At 45.9% G+C, this 21,627-nt stretch overlaps 1 protein-coding gene across 1 annotated transcript; it reads right to left on the reverse strand.

Moving 5' to 3' along the window:
- Window positions 1-761: 761 nt before the first annotated feature.
- On the reverse strand, window positions 762-20,844 carry LOC136627390 (UDP-glucuronosyltransferase 3A1-like). The gene is made up of 7 exons (XM_066602436.1): window positions 20,675-20,844; window positions 13,589-13,690; window positions 13,285-13,399; window positions 5,529-6,063; window positions 5,068-5,299; window positions 4,601-4,820; window positions 762-3,084 (listed from the first exon to the last, which is right to left on the reverse strand). Exons 1-7 carry the CDS (start codon window positions 20,769-20,771, stop codon window positions 2,808-2,810), a joined length of 1,578 nt encoding a protein of 525 aa, XP_066458533.1. The 5' UTR covers window positions 20,772-20,844; the 3' UTR covers window positions 762-2,807.
- Window positions 20,845-21,627: the final 783 nt, after the last annotated feature.

Here is a 21,627-nt window from a genome sequence, read left to right on the forward strand (position 1 = left end):
CACGCCCCCCCACCTCTCCTCATTGCAAATAGTGCAGAGGGGCGGAGAGGGGGTGGAGAGGGGGCAGGAGCTCAGTTCCTGCTCCTTGCTCTTCCATCCTCCTCCCCCTGCAGATGAGGACGACGTATATCGGCTCGGCGTGAAAACCGAGCCGATATACGTTCGTGTGAATGCACCCTTAAAGAGATTTGGGAGGTTCCTGTTGACTGTCCAGAGGGAGGCGGACTCTCTCATGGGTGCTGTCAGGGGCTTGTGGAAAACTGATTACCGGTAAGTAATCTTATTTCCCTTATATCCTTCCAAGGATTTTTATATTTTGTAGCTTTCCTTGCCTGTAATTGGGGAGCTAATTACAAGTCATAGATACTACAGTTGCAAGAAAAAGTAAGTGAACCCTTGGGACCCATCTGGATTTCTGTATTGATGACTAATAACATGTAATCTGTCTATCATTGTGACTTTAATGCAGGTACAGTTAATGCTGCTACACAGACAGTTGTACCATTCATATTTTGTATTGAGAACATTGCATAATTATCCACAGTGCAGGGAGGAAAAGTAAGTGAACCTATTGGCAAAATGCGTTTCAATTAATTAGATGAGATTGGAAGTACTGATCTTACAAGCGCTTTTCCCATTAAATAAAGGCACACAAAGCCTTGTCAGTCACAAATCTATTTTTCCTAAGAAAGTGGTTAGTGTGAACTATGCTTCTGTAAGGGGGTGTGCATTGTGCTTCCTTTACACTTGGCACCACAACATGATATTTGAAATTTTTATTGCTCAGGTACACTTTAAGGGAGGTTTGTTGGCATCAACGGGAATTGAATGCATGTAATGTTAGAGTGAGGGCTTCAACACATGGGTGTATTTCTGCCCCAGTTTGCGACCATAAAAATAACAGCTACAAAATGGGACTAAATGACACCATTGATATCAATGGTTTGGTTTTCACTATCGGGATTCTCGTACGTTAAGGTAAAACTTGCGAAAGGTAGGACTTGCCCTATCTCTCTTGCATGTCATTTTTCTATGTGCGAGAAAGATTTGGACAGGACCTATCTTCCCACTTTTTTTTTTCAAACTGCTGGAATAGCACAGAGTTTGAATAGGCTAAAAAAAACGGGTTCATTTACTAATACGCTCCATAGAGGCAAGTGGATTAGCACATGTCCCTGTCTGTTTAAGCCCTTAGAGACTAACATGCAGAGAGCGAGTATTTCCTAGACCCCAAGGAGGATACGTTTTGGCTTGGCGACTCTTGCTCCTCCACGAGGGCCTGGTGGAATATTCTAATACAACGCCGGCCTGTGATAAGAACTGCTGCTCTTATCAGGGTGTTGGATGGTTTTGAGACTCCTAAAACAGCTTCTGGCGTTTTAGGCATGCATTCCCTCCATATGGCACTGGTGATTCCTGCTCTCAGCCTCCTCACACCACTTTACCTCCAGAAGGTAACGCCACCAAGGAAAAAACATACATTGAGAGACTTCGTGAGCAAGCGTCTGACTGGCCACAACTGCGCCTGTTGTGCCTGTCATTGCAACCTTCCCCAAATTAACTGTATGGCCCAGGGGCTGCTGGAGAAATTAATAAAGTTTCACTTAGTATACTCATGGAACCGGTGCCAAAAAGAGTAATCACTGACATCAAACAGCAAGCTGCCAAAGGCTGAGCCAAGAGAAGCCTTGCTCCTCTGCAGATCTGCAGATACTCTCGAGGTCACCCACTGGATTCTCCCTACAAATAGCCACTTATCCAGAGCCCTCCCATTACCATCGCCTGGCTCAGCTTTCTGCAGAGGTCCACTTGATACCAGTCCAGGAGCAGTCACTCCAAGGGCATCCCCTACCAGCTTCACCTCAATGCAAACGACTTTCAGAAGACATGTGAAGATGTGTTATAGCAATGCATGAAGCTGGAAGAGGCTACAAAAGCTAAAGACCTCAATGTACAGCAATCCATGGTTGGAGATGGAGAACATTCAGAACTGTTCTATTCTCCCCAGGAGCATCCTGATGTATCACTCCAAGAGCACAACGATCAATACTGTAAGAACCCAAAGGAAACAGTAAAAGGCCTACAAAAGAGTTTACAGACTGCAGAATCCTCTGTTAATATGTCCTCTATTAGAGGAACACGGACCAAAACACTGCAGTCCATCTCAAGTTTACACAAGACTATATGAATGTTCCACAGTGTTTTGGGGAAAAGGTTCTATGGACAGATGAGACAAAAGTGGAACTTTTTAGCTCAAATGCACAACACTATGTTTGGAAGAAGAACACTGCCCACCAACACCAAAACCTCATCCAACTGTGAACCGTGGTGGAGGGACATCATGGTTTGAGGCTGCTTTGCTCCTCAGGGTCTAGACACCTTGGGATTATTGAGGGAACAATGAACTCTAAAGGTTAATATCTTACAGGAGCATGTGAGGGTAGCCATCCAAGACCAAAAGCTGAAGAAACAGATGATGCAAAAAGACAACAACCCAAAGCACAAAAGTAACCAAGTAACTAATGGTGGGAAAAGAGCATTGCACAAACCCTATTTGCAGCACATTCGGTGGAGGTGCTTGTGGGAGTGTCAGGATTTATTCACACCCATTCTGGTACCTTGATATATAAAGTATACACATTACTGGTCCAAAACATCATCTGAAGCAAATGCAACTAAAACTTGGTAAATCAGGCAAAAAAAGAATATTGAAAGAAGTAGAGTGTCAACTCTTACAGGCAGGGTTCTCTCTCCTGTACAAAATCTTACAAAAAGTTTTATATCTCTGGGACACGGATTACAAAAAATTAGCTTTGCTTTTGTTTCCTGTTGGAGAACATGAGGTAGATAAGACCTCTGATAACTTTCACAATGAGGTAGACGATCCCAGCGACACAGATGGAGATGAATGAAATAACGTCCAGGAGCCAATACTGGTACCAGGGGAGTTGGTAGGAATAGGGCCTAAGATGGCCGCCTCCACCTGATTGGATGATGTGCTCCACCCATCCCAATAACTGGCGGTCGGGAGGAAAGGGACGTGAGCGCATGATGACACTCTGCTTCATTGCCGACGTCTTGTAGCTGTGGGAAGAAAGAAAGTTGCTAAGTATATCTGGTGTTTTCTAATGGTTCTAGAACATTCTTTTATTGATATAAGGAGACCTACATTATTTGTAAAGAGTCTCTTTAAGACCAAACCTATGGCCTGCTTAGATATGATGGGCTTTTTGGAGTTTGTTGTGTTCCAGTACAACTTGCATATCACAAAGGTTGGGTTATTAAAGGGATTATCTAGAGAGAGATATATACCCTAATCCAGTTCAGGTCCAGCGGTGCCAGTGCCTCCACTTCTGGTCCCGTTTGAACATCGGGTCTCGTGGTATGGACCTCTCATTCTTGGTGACGTTATTACATGGGCGTTGGCTTTTTATCTTATTTCAAAAACTAAGCCAGCCTCCTTCTCGGTCACAGCGGATACAGAGACAAAAAGGGGGAATGACTTAATTATTGAAATAGCCAGCTCCCTGTGATGACATCACTAACAACAAGAGGTCCATACCATGTGACCCAGTGCTGATGTAATGCAATGTTATGAAATATGTTTTGTCTACTATTTTGTATTTCTTGATCCAATTGTAAGTTCTACCCATTGCATTTCCACAAACTTAAAGGGGGAAAATGATTAACTTTGGCGCATGAAATACCAATCTGAATCTAATAAATACTGGAGTAAGATGCACCAAATTTGGAGCATCTTGGGATCTCTGTTTACCAAAAATTGGAATCTAAACCTGTTATAAACCATATTTCGTGCCATTTTTTGGCATAAAAGGTAATACATTTGCAGGTCCAATGCAGCCTCACTGCATAAAAGCCATATTTTTGGACAAATGTGCAAAAAAAGGGCAAATTTTATGCAGAAAACTGGCATCGGACTTGATTGACAGTCTAATGTTACCCATTAACGTTGAGTGGTGGGGACTGCCCACTTGACAGATTCACAATATTGGGAGCCCAATCTAAGAACAGCCCATATGAGTGAATGGAGATGAGCATGAAGAAAAGGAAAACGTAAAGAAAGGAATAGAGTCTAGACCGGCTGTAGAGCTATGCAGCCAGTCTAGGTTCCTTTACAACATGACTGGTCCTCTTTAAAGGGATAGTTCCACAGAAACAATTTATCAGGTTATTTCCTATACACAGGTTAGGGAATAACTTGTTGACTGGTGGGGATCTGACTACTGGGACCCCGCACTGATTCCAAGGGCTAGACACTGCTACTTGGAGCTACTTTTAGTTGGACTGCCACAGATATCCAGGAAATTAAACTTGGCTATCTACGGCAGTCCCACTGAAAGGAATCGAGTGGCGGTGTGTTTATATGATCTTCACTACCTTCATTCCAGGATACCCTGGACCCTAGTTCTAGAGAATAGTGTGGGTCCCAGCAGTCAAACTCCCAACGAACAGCAAGTTATCCTTGTTTTTGTTGGACAACCCCTTTAAGGCCTTGTTCGGATTAGATGTATTCCATTCGTTTTAGACTCTTCGCTCTCACCTCCAACTTTTAGAATAGATTATCCAGACTAACACTTACCTTTTGTTCTCTACTATTTTACGAATCAGATCGGCAAAGCTTTTAGACTTGATTTCAAGAGGTGGAATATATTCTCCCATCAGTTTTGCTTTAATTCGAACTAAATTGTCAAACTGGTCTCCAAAAAGTGGAATTCCTAAAACAGGGACTCCATGATACACGGCCTCATTCAGGCTGTTCATTCCACCATGTGTCACCAGGAGACGGATCTTTGGATGTCCTGTAGCAGAACACAATGGTGGGTAAGTTAAGGGGGTGGTGAGGAAGTAATACTCTGTTATAAAACTGGAGGCAGATCCATCATTGACCCTAGGTGATCCAGCTAACTCCCCTTCCCGCACAGGTCACAGAGCATGCCCACAACTCTTACCCATAGATGTCAATGAGTCATCTGCAGATTACAGGTTCCTATGTCTATACATCTAGTGTAAAGCAAATCTCTGAATTGTTGTTGTAAGTTTTTTTACCTAGTAGATCATTCTGGTTCACCCAGTCCATGAGTCTGACATTGGGGGCCAGTTTGAGGTCCTCCTGCCAATGTGATGCATTATATCTCCAGATCACCTTCTGCAGGATATTAGCAAATGCCAAATTCATTTCCTTTACAAGATCCATTATAGGGATTGTGGATATCATAGAACCCATTGTCACGACTATAAACCCGGAATCTCCCGACTCAGCTATGAAGTCTTCTACATCCTAAATGAAGACGCAGAATCAGATATTAACCAGAAGTCAGAAAGGTCAATTTGCAGTAAAACAAAACACAGAAGAAGCTTCAAAGGGCAAGTACTGTTCATTGTACCCGTGACTGCACAACCAATCACAAGCTTCAGCGGTCAAATGCAGTTCATGGCGGTATCAACACTGAATTCAGTGATGGCCCAATTCTGCTTTATCTGCAGGAAATCAGTTCTTATATACTTACCTGTGACACCTGATTTGCCGGCTTTGCCCGCAATCCACTGAAGCACTGAACGTGAGGAAGGAGAGGACGTGCAAATTCAATGCTAAAATCCACATTGTATATCCAGAGCTCTGCTTTTTGGTAAAGGTCACGTAATGAAGGTCTAAAGCCATCAGGGAAATGGCGCTCAGAGATGCTATCGAATATGGCCTGGATTTTTCCCTCCACCACATATGAGCCAATGTACATTAGAGTGTTTTGTACACGTTGCAGGAAGTTCATGCGGTCAGTGAATTGTGAGGCGAAGGCGGGCAGGTAGGCAGGAGAGTTCGGTAACCCAATGCTCAAAGAATTGGCAAAGATACCAGGAAAGACGGCGATATAGGGAATGCCCAGCTTTTCAGAGACAAAAAAGGTGCAAGGATTGAACGCATCTATTATGGCAATGTCATATTTTTCTTGTTTCAGGAAGTCCAAGATATCAGTCTGGTTCATAGAGGCTTGGCACTGGTTTGCAAATATATTCATCAAGCTGAAGAAAGGCTGGATCCCAACTCTGAAAGGAAGGATAACAATTGTTAAGGTGAGCTGCTCAGTTTGGATAAGCTCGGTATACATTGCTGGTATTGATCGTTATTTCATTTCCAGGGCCAGCCAGAGGAATGTGGAAACTGTGTGGACACATATAGTGCAACAGTGGCCCCCAGGTAGGGAGAGTCATAAATGGCCTGACACTAGAGATGAGCGAACGTACTCGTCCGAGCTTGATGCTCGGGTGAATATTAGCGTGTTCGGGATACTCGTTACTCGTAACGAGTACCACGCGATGTTCCGGTTACTTTCAGTTTCTTCTCTGAGACGTTAGCGCGCTTTTCTGGCCAATTGAAAGACAGGGAAGGCATTACAACTTCCCCCTGTGCCGTTCAAGCCCTATACCACCCCCCTGCTGTGAGTGGCTGGGGAGATCAGATGTCACCCGAGTATAAAAGTCGGCCCCTCCCGCGGCTCGCCTCAGATGCCTTGTGACTGAGTTAGCTGAGGGAAAGTGCTGCTGCTGGTGCTGCTGTAGGGAGAGTGTTAGGAGTGAGTGTAGGCTTCAAGAACCCCAACGGTCCTTCTCAGGGCCACATCTATCCGTGTGCAGTACTGTGCAGGCTGCTGTTAGCAGTGTTGCATTTTTTTTTTTTCAAAATCGGCTGTGCAGAGCATTGCGCCCTGCAGTAATAGTCCAGGGACAGAAGTGGTGGTTAGGCAGGGAGAGTGTTAGGAGTTAGTGTAGGCTTCAAGAACCCCAACGGTCCTTCTTAGGGCCACATTTAACCGTGTGCAGTACTGTGCAGGCTGCTGTTAGCAGTGTTGCATTTTTTTTTTTTCAAAATCGGCTGTGCAGAGCATTGCGCCCTGCAGTAATACTACAGGGGCAGAATTGTGTAGGCAGGGACAGAAGACATATATTATTGATTGAATATAGTCAGTGGGCCTTTTCTTTTTAAAAAAAGGGAAAAATTCTATGTGCCCTGCCTCTGTCAGTCCTCAGCGTTCTGTGTACGTGTGTGGTGGGTGGAGATAGTAAACAAATCATACGCAGCCAGCTACGTTTAACAGCAGGCTTGCGCCAATTTATTTCCTGCCTTCCAGGGAAAAATCACCGCTCTGCTGCACTTCATATAACTGCTTTTCTGTGGAACAGATTTCTTATCTGATTGAATATAGTCAGTGGGCCTTTTCTTTTTAAAAAAAGGGAAAAATTCTATGTGCCCTGCCTCTGTCAGTCCTCAGCGTTCTGTGTACGTGTGTGGTGGGTGGAGATAGTAAACAAATCATACGCAGCCAGCTACGTTTAACAGCAGGCTTGCGCCAATTTATTTCCTGCCTGGCAAATCAAATCACTGGTAATACACCATGCTGAGGGGTAGGGGTAGGCCTATAGGACGTGGACGCGGTCGAGGACGCGGAGGCCCAAGTCAGGGTGTGGGCACAGGCCGAGCCAGTGCGGTGGCCAGGGGCAGAGGCAGGGCCAGACCGAATAATCCACCAACTGTTTCCCAAAGCGCCCCCTCGCGCCATGCCACCCTGCACAGGTCAAGGTGCTCTACGCTGTGGCAGTTTTTCACAGAGACGCCTGACGACCGACGAACAGTGGTGTGCAACCTTTGTCGCGCCAAGATCAGCTGGGGAGGCACCACCAACAGCATGCGCAGGCATATGATGGCCAAGCACCCCACAAGGTGGGACGATGCCCGTTCACTGCCTCCGGTTTGCACCACTGCCTCTCCCCCTGTGCCCCAACCTGCCACTGAGATCCAACCCCCCTCTGATGACACAGGCACTACCGTCTCCTGGCCTGCACCCACACCCTCACCTCCGCTGTCCTCGGCCCCATCCAGCAATGTCTCTCAGCGTAGCGTCCAGACGTCACTAGTGCCACAGTTTGAGCGCAAGCGCAAGTACGACGCCACGCACCCGCACGCTCAAGCGTTAAACGTGCACATTGCAAAATTGATCAGCCTAGAGATGCTGCCGTATAGGCTTGTGGAAACGGAGGCTTTCAAAAACATGATGGCGGCGGCGGCCCCGCGCTACTCGGTTCCCAGTCGCCACTACTTTTCCCGATGTGCCGTCCCAGGCCTGCACGACCACGTCTCCCGCAACATTGTACGCGCCCTCACCAACGCGGTTACTGCCAAGGTCCACTTAACAACAGACACGTGGACAAGCACAGGCGGGCAGGGCCACCATATCTCCCTGACGGCACATTGGGTGAATTTAGTGGAGGCTGGGACAGAGTCAGAGCCTGGGACCGCTCACGTCCTACCCACCCCCCGAATTGCGTGCCCCAGCTCGGTGGTGGTATCTGCGGGGGTGTATGCTTCCTCCACTAAACCACCCTCCTCCTCCTCCTACGCAACCTCTGTCTCGCAATCAAGATGTGTCAGCAGCAGCACGTCGCCAGCAGTCGGTGTCACGCGGCGTGGCAGCACAGCGGTGGGCAAGCGTCAGCAGGCCGTGCTGAAACTACTCAGCTTAGGAGAGAAGAGGCACACGGCCCACGAACTGCTGCAGGGTCTGACAGAGCAGACCGACCGCTGGCTTGCGCCGCTGAGCCTCCAACCGGGCATGGTCGTGTGTGACAACGGCCGTAAGCTGGTGGCGGCTTTGCAGCTCGGCAGCCTCACGCACGTGCCATGCCTGGCCCATGTGTTTAATTTGGTGGTTCAGCGCTTTCTGAAAAGCTACCCCCACTTGTCATACCTGCTCGGAAAGGTGCACCGGATCTGCGCACATTTCCGCAAATCACACACGCACGCTGCCACCCTGCGGACCCTGCAACATTGGTTTAATCTGCCAGTGCACCGACTGCTGTGCGACGTGCCCACACAGTGGAACTCTACGCTCCACATGTTGGCCAGACTCTATGAGCAGCGTAGAGCTATAGTGGAATACCAACTCCAACTTGCGCGGCGCAGTGGGAGTCAGCCTCCTCAATTATTTACAGAAGAGTGGGCCTGGTTGGCAGCCATCTGCCAGGTCCTTGGAAAATTTGAGGAGTCTACCCAGGTGGTGAGCGGCGATGCTGCAATCATTAGCGTCACCATTCCTCTGCTATGCATCTTGAGAAGTTCCCTGCAAACCATAAAGGCAGACGCTTTGCGCTCGGAAACAGAGCCGGGGAAGACAGTATGTCGCTGGATAGTCAGAGCACCCTCCTGTCTATATCTCAGCGCGTTCAGGAGGAGGAGGAGGAGGAGTATGAGGAGGATGAGGAGGAGGGGGAAGAGACAGCTTGGCCCACTGCTGACGGTACCCATGCTGCTTGCCTGTCATCCTTTCAGCGTGTATGGCCTGAGGAGGAGGAAGAGGAGGAGGATCCTGAAAGTGATCTTCCTAGTGAAGACAGCCATGTGTTGCGTACAGGTACCCTGGCACACATGGCTGACTGCATGTTAGGATGCCTTTCTCGTGACCCTCGCGTTACACGCATTCTGGCCACTACGGATTACTGGGTGTACACACTGCTCGATCCACGGTATAAGGAGAGCCTTTCCACTCTCATTCCCGAAGAGGAAAGGGGTTCGAGAATGATGCTATACCACAGGGCGCTGGTGGACAAACTGATGGTAAACTTCCCATCCGACAGCGCTAGTGGCAGAAGGCGCAGTTCCGAGGGCCAGGTAGCAGGGGAGGCGCAGAGATCAGGCAGCATGTACAGCGCAGGCAGGGGAACATTCTCCAAGGCCTTTGCCAGCTTTATGGCTCCCCAGCAAGACTGTGTCACCGCTCCCCAGTCAAGGCTGAGTCGGCGGGAGCACGGTAAAAGGATGGTGAGGGAGTACGTAGCCGATCGCACGACCGTCCTCCGTGACGCCTCTGCCACCTACAACTACTGGGTGTCGAAGCTGGACACGTGGCCTGAACTCGCGCTGTATGCCCTGGAGGTGCTTGCTTGTCCTGCGGCTAGTGTCTTGTCAGAGAGTGTGTTTAGTGTGGCTGGGGGAATCATCACGGATAAGCGCACCCGCCTGTCAACCGACAGTGCCGACAGGCTTACACTCATCAAGATGAACAAAGCCTGGATTTCCCCAGACTTCTCTTCTCCACCAGCGGACAGCAGCGATACCTAAGCAATACGTAGGCTGCACCCGCGGATGGAAGCATCGTTCTCTCTCACCATCCAAAACGGGGACATTTCAGCTTCATCAATCTGTGTATAATATTCCTCCTCCTCCTCCTCCTGCTCCTCCTCCTGAAACCACACGTAATCACGCCGAACGGGCAATTTTTCTTAGGGCCACAAGGCTCACTCATATAATTTTTCTAAACAATTTTTATACGTTTCAATGCTCTTAAAAGCGTTGAAACTTTAACTTGAACCAATTTTTCGTTAAACTGGGCTGCCTCCAGGCCTAGTTACCACTTAAGCCACATTAACCAAAGCGATTAATGGGTTTCACCTGCCCTCTTGGTTGGCCATGGCCAATTTTTTGGATGTACATTAGTACTGTTGATACAGCAATTTTTGTGGGCCCTCGCCTACAGTGTAATCAAATTAATTTTTAGCCCACCTGCATTACAGCTGACGTTACATCCGCTGTGTTGGGCAATGCAATGGGATATATTTATGTACCGCCGGTGGCTTCCTGGCACCCACCCATGCTGTGAGTCCACAGAGAATTATAAATGCATCTGTTTCCACATCTAAAGAACCCCAGTCTGACTGGGGCATGCAGTGTGGGCCGAAGCCCACCTGCATTAAGCACGAAATTACTACCTCAGCTGTGTTGGGCAATGCAATGGGATATTTTTATGTACCGCCGGTGGGTTCCAGGGAGCCACCCATGCTGTCGGTCCACAGGGACTTCACAATAGGGAGTTTTACCTGCCTGTGTCTATGAATTAAAAACCGCGGTCTGACTGGGGCATGCAGACACCTTGACAGAATGAATAGTGTGTGGCACATAGGTTCCCCATTGCTATGCCCACGTGTGCAGCTCCTGATGGCGGTGGCACAGAATTCTATTTCTCATTGCTTCTGTACAGCATTGTGGGCTATCGCCCCGCCCCTTTTAAAGAGGGTCGCTGCCTAGCCGTGCCAACCCTCTGCAGTGTTTGCCTGCGGTTCCTCGTCATGGCAGACGCACTTATAAATAGACATGAGGGTGGTGTGGCATGAGGGCAGCTGAAGGCTGCGCAGGGACACTTTTGTGTGCGCTGTGGACACTGGGTCGTGCAGGGGGGGTTGGGCAGCATGTAACCCAGGAGAAGTGGCAGCGGAGTGTCATGCAGGCAGTGATTGTGCTTTGTTGGAGGTAGTGTGGTGCTTAGCTAAGGTATCCATTGCTAATGAGGGCTTTTCAGAAGTAAAAGTTGTTGGGGGGGGAACCCACTCTTGCCGGTATTGTGGCTTAATAGTGGGACCTGTGAACTTGAGATGCAGCCCAACATGTAGCCCCTCGCCTGCCCTATCCGTTGCTGTGTCGTTCCCATCACTTTCTTGAATTGCCCAGATTTTCACACATGAAAACCTTAGCGAGCATCGGCGAAATACAAAAATGCTCGGGTCGCCCATTGACTTCAATGGGTTCGTTACTCGAAACGAACCCTCGAGCATCGCGATAATTTCGTCCCGAGTAACGAGCACCCGAGCATTTTGGTGCTCGCTCATCTCTACCTGACACCTTAGGTATGCAGCCACCATGAATCGTTCCACTTTTGAATGGATGAGACTTAGCAGGATGGGCAAGTCCTCTTGTAGACCAAAAAAATGCATCATAATTTACACTAGAAACTGGCGTAAATTATAGGTTGCACATTATTATTTCTTGTGCATGGACAAAGATACACCAAATTTGTTAAGTCGTGTGCACCTCTTAATAATTTAACCATACCAACATTCCTAGGTTAAATATTAGCCCATAGAAAAGTACTTTTATTAACTTACACTCTCTGTTAGGCAGGGGAATAGTCATAACATCCCTTGTAGTCTAGGGCAGTGAATGAGCAACATCCCTGGTGGTCTAGTGAGGAGTGGGTTTAATAAAAACATCCTTTGTGATCTAGGGCTGTGAGAGGTTTATGGTTACTTCTCTAATTGTCTAAGGTAGAGAAAGGACTTATGGTTACATCTCTGGTGGTGTAGGGTAGGAAAGAGTTTATTGATAACATCCTTTGTGATCTAGGGCAGGAAAGGGGTTTATAGTTACATCCCTGGTGGGCTGGGCAGTGAATGGGCTTATGGTTAAACCCTGATGGTCTAGAGCAGTGAAGAGGTTAATGTTTACATCCCCGGCGTTCTATGGCAGTACAAGGGTTAAATTACATTCCTGGTGATCTAGGGCAGACAAAGGCTTTATGATTACATGTCTGGTGGTCTAGGGCATTTAAGAGGTTATTAGTTATATCCTTGGTAGTTTTGGGTAGTGAAGGAGTTAATGGTCGCATTCCTGGTTTTCTAGGGCAGTGAAGGTGTTAATGATCACTGTCCAAGACCTCCGGGGATGTAATCATTAACCCCATTCACAGACATACATAATCAGGGATGCAACCATAAACCCCTTCATTACCCTAGATCACCAGGGATGTAGAGTGGTTTATAGTTATACCCTGGTGGCCTATATCAGTGAAGGGGTTTATAGTTAGATCCCTGGTGGCCTTGGGCAGTAAAGTGCCTCGTGGTTACATCCCTGAAGGTCTAGGGCAGTAAAAGGGTTTATATTTACATCCCTAATGGTTTGGGACAGTGAACATGTTAATGATTACACCCCTAGTGATCCAGGGCAGCGAATGGATTTAGGGTTGCACCTCCAGTGGTCTAGGGCAGCGAAGGGGTTTATAATTACATTCCTGGTAGTCAAGGGCAGTGAGGGAGTTAATGCTCACATCCTTGGTCATCTAGGGCAGTGAAGGGGTTAATGATTACTGTCCTAGACCACCAGGGTTGTAATTATTAACCCCATTCACTGCAGACTTTATACTCTGGTTCCAGTCGCCTGTCCCTTCTAGGGGAGGGATTGTTTTTTGACAATGAGTGTACTACAATACTGCTGCAGAGAAAATATCTTGCTGGCATGTCTTACCGCCTGCAAAATTTGCTGTTTGCCGGAGATGGCTGGAGCAGAGCCTGGGACGATCCTGGGCCCTACATTCTGAAAGGTGTTGTGCATGTTGACAGAACCACTTTAGAGCTATACCAGTACTTTACCAGGGTGTCTATAAAGCATGTATGTAAAATGTGCCACATATGCAGGAAGTGAATTTTCTGGACAATCCAGTTACATACTTGCCCATGAAAAAGTCTTTCTGATATTCCATGAAAAACTCATCATATTCTTTAAGATATTTCTCATCCAGGGAATATGTAGACACCGGATATGGGGTGGAAGGCAGCTTGTAGCCTACAACAAAAACAGATCGTGCTTGTTAGGGAAAGTCTTGTGCGATTTTAGTCCTATTCATTACACGTCATTGTACATGATCATGATTCATGACCGTTTCATGTACTAGCTATATTGACTTTGCGTAAAACATACATGAGCCAACTTTTTGTGTGATTTTTGGCATGTCCCCCACCACAAATATACTACCTGGGAGTGACCCATTTCCGATCTGATGAAACATCCTCACATCATGTCCATTGTCTTGAAAAATACGTGAAATGTCATCCATTAAGAGATAATGGCTTCCACCTGAAAAGGAAAAAACACTTGAAGGCACTTTGCAAACACTTTTTTATTAAAAATCCAAAAATTTCTTGTCTACAGCTTCTATTCAGACCTATGTGTTTCTATGGTAACAGACTACAAACAAATCTTGTGTAGTCTGATCCTGCAGTAATACTCTCATCTCTTCCCTACTTCTTACTGATTTACTAAATGTAAGAAGGAAACTGATAGGATTGTGGTTGCAAAGGTGTACAAAGACCTAAAGTGTGCCCCCTTCACTTTAGCGATCATTCGGAACCTGATGACTTGGATCTCCAACGATCTAATATGTCAATAATTTGTTGCAAGTTTAGTTGCGCTTTAGAAAAGCCCTTTTCAAATACTGCAATAGGTAATTCTGAACTGATAGAGGGTTCCATGTTCAGGACACCTAGATCGCTTTCAATCGTGATATATATTGTGAGTGATTGCCCAGGGTCAGAAATAAAAGATCATCTTTTTTGCCCCCCAAGAACAGCGCCCCTCTGTCCATGTGGCTGTCGGGTATTGCAGTTCAGCCCCATTCACTTGAATATCACACACATGGACAGATGTGGTGGCGTTTCCAGGAGAAACTGACAACCCCTTTAAGTAGTGAAACATTTGCAATAAGTTGTTAGCTTTGTTTCACCCGGTCAGATAGATCTTTGTATTTGAGTGTGAAACAAGTGCAAATATTTTCACAAGATACCGTACATGTACATAAAGACTGGGGTGTATCTAGATCATAAGATATGATATAGCCTACATAGTGTGCTTTTTGAGTACTACCGGTAGCAACCTTCATGGTGGTGGTGGTGGGGCCTACTGTGGTAGAAAGGCTTTAAAGAAGGTGCCAGTGGGGAAGAAGTTACACTGTGTTCTACCTGGTTGTCGAAGGCTCACAAGGCTATGCCAAAGCGGAGACAAGCCCTGCTGGTCTTCTGAGGAAGAGGGAATACTAACAGAGAACCTGGCAGCCTATCCTGAGGATTGACCAACTATAGTTTTCCCCTGGAATACCCCTTTAATAGTAGTTGTCCCTATCTATGGGCCCAATGGTCTAGCCATTAATGAGTGCCAAACAGCATGTGGATTGGAACTTGTTACTTGCATTTAGCATGGTTTCAATGATCATTAACCCCTTAAGGATGGGGGCGTTTTTTTCCCCCCATTTTTGTTTCTCCTCCCCACTTTTTTTTCCGTACTACTTAAATAAAATATCTTTCATATCGAAATACCTCCTGACTCTCTGCCGCCTTAACTCTGAGATGCCCTCAATAAGCCTTTTCCTGTTTATGAGCCACTTTAGTCTCCTGAGTGGGTTTTTTGATAATCAGTTTTTGTTTATCAGCTATATGTCACGAAATTGTGTGAAAGCAAGAAATTATTTTGCTCCACAATTTTCTCAAATGTTCACTACTTTTTTTTTTCTCTGTATACTTGTGGAACTCACTGAGACGAATCAAACACCTCACATAACGTGATAGCGCGCCGGAGTCCATAGCTACACTAATTTCTAGTCTCATAGCACGGTGATTTTAGTTCCTCAAGATGGCGGTGCTATTGCATCACTCAATAACGTCACATCGAGGTCAGCGTCTTGTTGCGGGGTACATTGGTCCTTCCTCTTTACAATGAGATATTTGACACGGTTATTGTACATGTTGTCTAGAAATTATTTTGATTTTAAAGCTTTCATGTTTTTGTAACGCTCACCGCCCCAACTACGGTTCTGAAACTATAAACGTGTTCAATGCCAAAACTTTTTTTTTTTTACAAATTTTTCCATTTTTTTTTTATTGCTACTGCAGTATGATGTAGTACCAGAATATTGTATTATACCACGATCTGAGAAGCAGTCTATGAAGCCACACCACAGGCTTGACTTCATGGGCAGTCTGCAATGGGAGCCCTGGGAACTTTCATAAGGCCCCCTGACTGCCATGACAACTGAATAGTACCCTGCGTTCTCATTGCAGGGGGGCCGTTCAGGACACTGGAACTCCAATATGGGTATTTAAATGCCGAAGTCAGAATTGATGGCGGCATTTAAAGGGTTAACAGTGGGTGCTGATCGCTGCTGTTGTATGGAACGGGATCGACTCCATACAAACTCCTAACCTCCATGACTGTAGCCTCATGGAGCGGTAAGGGGTTGATACCATTATTTGTCCCCATACAGATATCAGGGCAGCACTTCCCCTGTTTACGTGACAAGTGAGCATTTTTAGGTCAGCATAACTGACATAAGCCAACGATTGAGTGTTTCACCTAGTTGGCAGGACTGCTGTTAGTAAGCCAAGTGTGCCCACAATCTAATAGATAAGCCATCTCTCTCTCATGGGAACTTATTAACTTCTTAAGGACGTGGCTTATTTTGGTCTTCAGAAGGCAGCATTTTTTACGTTCTTTCCTCTATGCTTTTCAAAAGTCATAACTTTTTTATTTTCACATCAACGCAGTCATATGGGAGCTTTGATTTCTGCTGGGAAAGATATTTTTTAACAACCCTAATTTGGGTTATTGGCACCCTTCTTCTTTTCTTTCCAGATTGCCCAACTTTTAGAGGGAACACTGACTGTCCCTGCTGAGATTCAAACACCACGTCTGCTAAGATGCCTATATGCCCTAATGGGTGGTATGGCCAAGGGGTTTCTTAGTGGAATGACCCCATATGATTGGGTTGCCCCAAGCCTTTATGCTGCAAAGTGTGAAATGTCTCCTATTTCCCACCCCCTCCACACAACCTCCCCTCTCCACTCATTTTAAGGGCATTGAGAGTGCCAATACCAAGATAACGAACACATATTTGAACCATTAAGTCTTGTTTAAAGTGACAGCATAATACGGTAGTGCCCCAAGTATTAATAGTGTCCCCCATAGTGTCCCCAGTAGTAACAGTGGCCCCAATATTAACAGTGATACCAATAGCGGCTTCAGTAGTTATAGTGGGCCCCAGTAGTAACAGTGCGCACCATAGTGGCCCCAATAGTAACAGTGATACCCATAGCGGCTCCAGTAATAATAGTGGCCCCCATAGTGGCCTCAGTAGTAACAGTGACACTTATAGTGGTCCCAATAGTAATAGTTACCCCCAAAGTGGGTAACTTGACAAGTATGTTACTCACCCTATCTGTAGCTCCAGTTTGCTGGCTGTTGCTGCCGTACTCTGTCTACGAACCCTGACCTGAGGGGTCAGAGGTCACAGACTAGTACAGAAGCAGCTGCACAACAGGAGCTATGGACCCAGTGAATGAAATGCCTGTCGGGTAGCTGCCCAGCGTTTTGCAGCTGGCAATTATTTTTTACCAGCCATTAATATGGCTGTCAAAAAATAAATAGGCTACCCTAGCATCGCCCCTCTGAGGTCCTGAGGTTGCCTTATGTTAGTGACCTCCCTGGCAGTGACTGTTGCTGGCATTATCAGCAATATCATGCAGCCATTAGCTGCTGCGGGTGCGTAAGATTTCAGATGCATGCAGTTGCCGCAGTGTGGAAACCCTGTCTGTAGAGGCAACTTTAGGATGTAGGCCACACCTTGCCCTTGCAGCAGGGTACGCATTCTCGGTTGTTTGAAGGTTCTTTATTTGTGATGGCTATGCTTCAACTCATGAATTTTTCTCTGTGACTTTAAGAGGGGAGCGCTTAGAATGCAGAGATTTCTGTGCAATCCTGGAGCGGTTTCCTGAAGGGGCGGAGTGCGTCCATAGTGTAGTGTCTGCAGCGAGGTAATGAGCAGCGTATTGCTGTACAGGAAAAAGGAAAGGCTGCAGTGAGCCCTACGGGTGAATAACTAGATGATTGCAAAGCCCCATGGAGCACCGCCATTATTAGGAGATTGCTGCAGCCCTGTGTCATCCCGCTTCCGCTCTATGAGTTTAGTAACACCGGCGGGATAGGTCAGACTGGAAGGATAAGGGTCAGTTGTTTATGTTTGCTTATTACTATCCAGAATAAGGGAGAAAGGACTTTTGAACTTCTGCGATCCGGTGATGGGACTTTACTTGTAGTTGGCCCGTATGTCATGCAGGTGGTGGTGCAACATGGCTTTAGAAAGGCGCAGGGATGACAGGCGGAAACGGCACAATTAAATTTACTGAACGTACGCATAATAACCAGTATTTCTCTTAGGAGGGTTTGTGTTCATTTAAATTGGAAGCGTAACTCTCTCACTGAGGGCTTTTACCCACTAGCGTTTTTTTAACGCTGCGATATCGCTGCGTTTTTTATTTACTGCAAATGTCAATGGGACTTTCTAATGTTAAAATCACGTCGCACAGAAAGTCCCATTGACATTTGCAGTAAAAAAAAACTAGTGATATCGCAATGTTAAAAAAACGCTAGTGGGTAAAAGCCTGAAAGTGACAGTACTTCTCATCATTTGGCGCCTCTCGTCAATATATACATCTTAGTTTCTCATTAGTTCCTCCTGGCAGCAGCAAGGTACAGAGTGTTCTTATTACTGCTTCACATAACTATCAGTATCCTTTGTCGCTTCTCGTTACTGTGGTGTAACCACTAAATACATCATCGCTATGACTGTAGGCACTGACCTCAAATGCCCCTTAACTACTGAATGCATCACATGTCCTAGATGTCATCCATATCCCCAGTGGCGGTCACATCATCATCATCATCACATTAGCGGTTTCACACCCACGATTCACATTACTTTAGGCTACTCCGTACTGCAGATGTCTGTCATGTTCCTCACTCCGCCATTACACTTACATAGGCACATCATCATTATTAACTTTACATAACGCTAAATGTGATTGTTTTCAGTAAGAAAAAACAAGTATTCTTGCAGATATGATACCTTTTAATGGCTAACCAAAATACATCATGCTATAGCGAGCTTTCCAACCTACATAGAGTTAACTTCTGGCTTGATGAAATAAATCCAAAGATGCATGCATATATATATACACACACACGCATACATATGGACAAGCACAGACATGGTGTGATTAATTTGCACTTAAGACAATACCAGAATAGGATAAGCAGAGGGGTAAATATTTAATTAGTCTACTGATAAGGGATGTGAATGTTTTATGGTCTCTAAATTGGTGTTAGGGGGTCACCAGGTCTGTGTGTTATCTATGCTATAGATTTCTCATATTCTCCACTGATGCAAATAGCCCCGTCCGAGGTTCATTCCGGTCTAGACAGTATCAAAGATGGTTATAAATTTGTACTCCCAAATTCTTCTGTGATACCAAGAATTGAAATCGCCTTTTAGTATAGTAACTTCCATATGTTCTATGTTGTGTCTGTTACTAGAAAAATGCTCGGCCACAGGTAATTCTGTCTTTCTCTCTTTAATTGTGTGGCGGTGAGACCTCATCCTTGCTTTAAGTTTTTATTCTGTTTACGTGTTTGTCTAGGACAAAAACTTAAAGCAAAGATGAGGTCTTTTTTGCTGCTTCACTCTCCTGCTGCATCGTCCATGGCAAATATTCTACACCGCTGCTACGGTGTCCGGCAATGTGAGGAGGGAGTTTCCCTCTCCTCCCACATGCTGTGGGGTACTTATCCTCCACTCCTTTCCATAGCTAAGAGACTGTTCTTCAGGCGGTGTCATGCTAACCACGTCATCACTGGGAGCTGAACCCCTTACTGACCTCTCTAAGAGGCTAAGGCAAAATGACGCTGCCCTGCATCTGAACATTGCTTCTTCTTCCTGGTCATGGGACTGGCTAGTGGAGGGAGGCCTCTGGTTAAGCACTACTGCACTCGGCAGACCGGTGCGTGCAAGCACCGATCACCCATGTCCAAGTACTGGACAAGGGGTGAGGCGTACCACTGCGGCTATGTGTCGGGCAAGAAAAATGAAAAAAGCACATACAGAATGGGAGGAATTGAGATAAGCAGCAGCACATGTGAAAAAGACTTGGGTATACTAATAGATCATAGACTGAACATGAGCCAACAATGTGATGCAGCAGCCAAAAAGGCAAACACAATTCTGGGATGTATTAAGAGAAGCATGGAGTCTAGATCACGTGAGGTCATTATCCCCCTCTATTCTTCCTTAGTCAGACCTCATCTGGAATACTGTGTCCAGTTCTTGACACCCCACTTTAAAAAAGACACAGACAAACTGGAACAAGTTCAGAGAAGATGGTAAGCGGTCTGCAAATCATGTCCTATGAGGAACGGTTAAAGGATCTGGGAATGTTTAGCTTGCAGAACAGAAGGCTGAGAGGAGACTTAATAGTGGTCTACAAATATTTAGTAAATCCTGCACTGAGCAGAGGGTTAGGCCCGGTGACCCTGGAGGTCCCTTCCAACTCTACCATTCTATTATTCTATGCTGCTCTATTCAGCAAGGGGGAGGGCAGTTAGTCTTCCTTTTTACATGTATACGGCTGGAACCTATTGTGTTTGTTGCACTGTTAAAAGTAAAGTTGAACTGCTGATTTCAGCATAGAAGATGTCTGTCTGATGCCTATGTCAGTTATTCACAACCGATGAGAACAGCTGCATTGACTCGTGCCTATTTCAGGGAAAATTGGTCACAGCCCAAACTAGATTTATCATGGGCCAAGCCAGGATACAAACACCTTATTAATTTATTACCCATTAAAGTTGATCAAAGTACCATGACTCCTCTTTGGGCCGAAACCGGTATGCACACTGTCACTTTGCTAGCTCTCACCAAAGCTGAGTGGCCAGGAGCCCAATCCTCCAGGAGAAACTCCAGTCTGATCCTCGGCACCATGTTAGACACTTATCATTTGTAGGTTTTCCCTTATTGTTTTTTTCTTTTTGAAGCCAATGGGAAAAAAGTCTCAACATCAATGACACAAAGAAAAGAGGAGGATAATAAAAAAGCACAAACTGCAGTAAAAAAAAAATACAATTCTCATCCAGTTAATGTGAAAGGGAGAACCGCAAAGAAATAGAAAACCCCACACAGCCACAGTGTGTGAACATAAGTGTGCATAGAAAGCTACTATTCAGTAAAGTATGTGAACTCACCCACTAAGCATATTGTCAGGATTTTGGCTCCTTCTAGAGGTTGGATACTTAAGACGAGGAGAAGGATGAGAATAAGACCTTCCCTTCCTTCGGGCATTCTTCAATTCCTGACGTCTTCCAATCTTTGCTCTGTGGCTTATGAGAGCAGAACAAGGTCTCCGCTCTGTAGTCTGCAGCTTAGCCGTACCCCTTGGATCCATGTCAAGAATACAGGGGTTGATATGAATCAGTGCGATGCTGTATCTGCAGCAGAACAAGCCCGGCGCTCTGTGAAGAACTCAGCTCTGAAGTTTCCAGCTATTGTTAAACTAGTGGACACAAAGGAAGTTACTAATGGCAGCAAATTATGTATTCACTAGAGTGGTGAGCGGCTACAATGAGCATCTTTTTCTGGAGGACCCAGCACATCCCCACACAGCATAAACAGCTCAGTGATTCCAATGGGAATTGGGTAATACTTTATTTCCCCTATGGGGGCACTGCAGGGAAATTGAATGCTTGCTCCTGAGTCCTCCATGGATTAGAGTTTCAGCAGCTGGCGAGAGCTAACCGTTTGTGGACCCATTTAACAAAAAAAGTTTAGTTTACAATGTGACTTGTGCAGGACTTTTAACCCCCTAAGTCTTCCTCGACATTTTTGTTGTGATAGTTGCATAAAAATCTCATGTAAATGCATTTCTTCCACGACACAATGGTTTCCTGTAGTCTACATCTGCCATACAATGAAAAGTCTGTGTTTAGCAAGTCTTATGTGTGGCTGCCCACCTCATGGTGATCTTGTACATGGAGCCCTAGCTTTTCCATTAAAAGGGATTGTACCATAATTGGTCAGTTTATTAGTTTCAGTTGATAAAAAAACTGATTGGTGAGGGCCCCATTGCTGGGACCTCAACCAGTCATGAGAATGGGGGTTTCATGTCCCCTGCTTTTTGTCACTATGGGCTCATTGCACC

The sequence above is a fragment of the Eleutherodactylus coqui genome, chromosome 5 (assembly GCF_035609145.1).
Source record: "Eleutherodactylus coqui strain aEleCoq1 chromosome 5, aEleCoq1.hap1, whole genome shotgun sequence".
In the NCBI taxonomy this organism is placed as follows: Eukaryota; Metazoa; Chordata; class Amphibia; order Anura; family Eleutherodactylidae; genus Eleutherodactylus; species Eleutherodactylus coqui.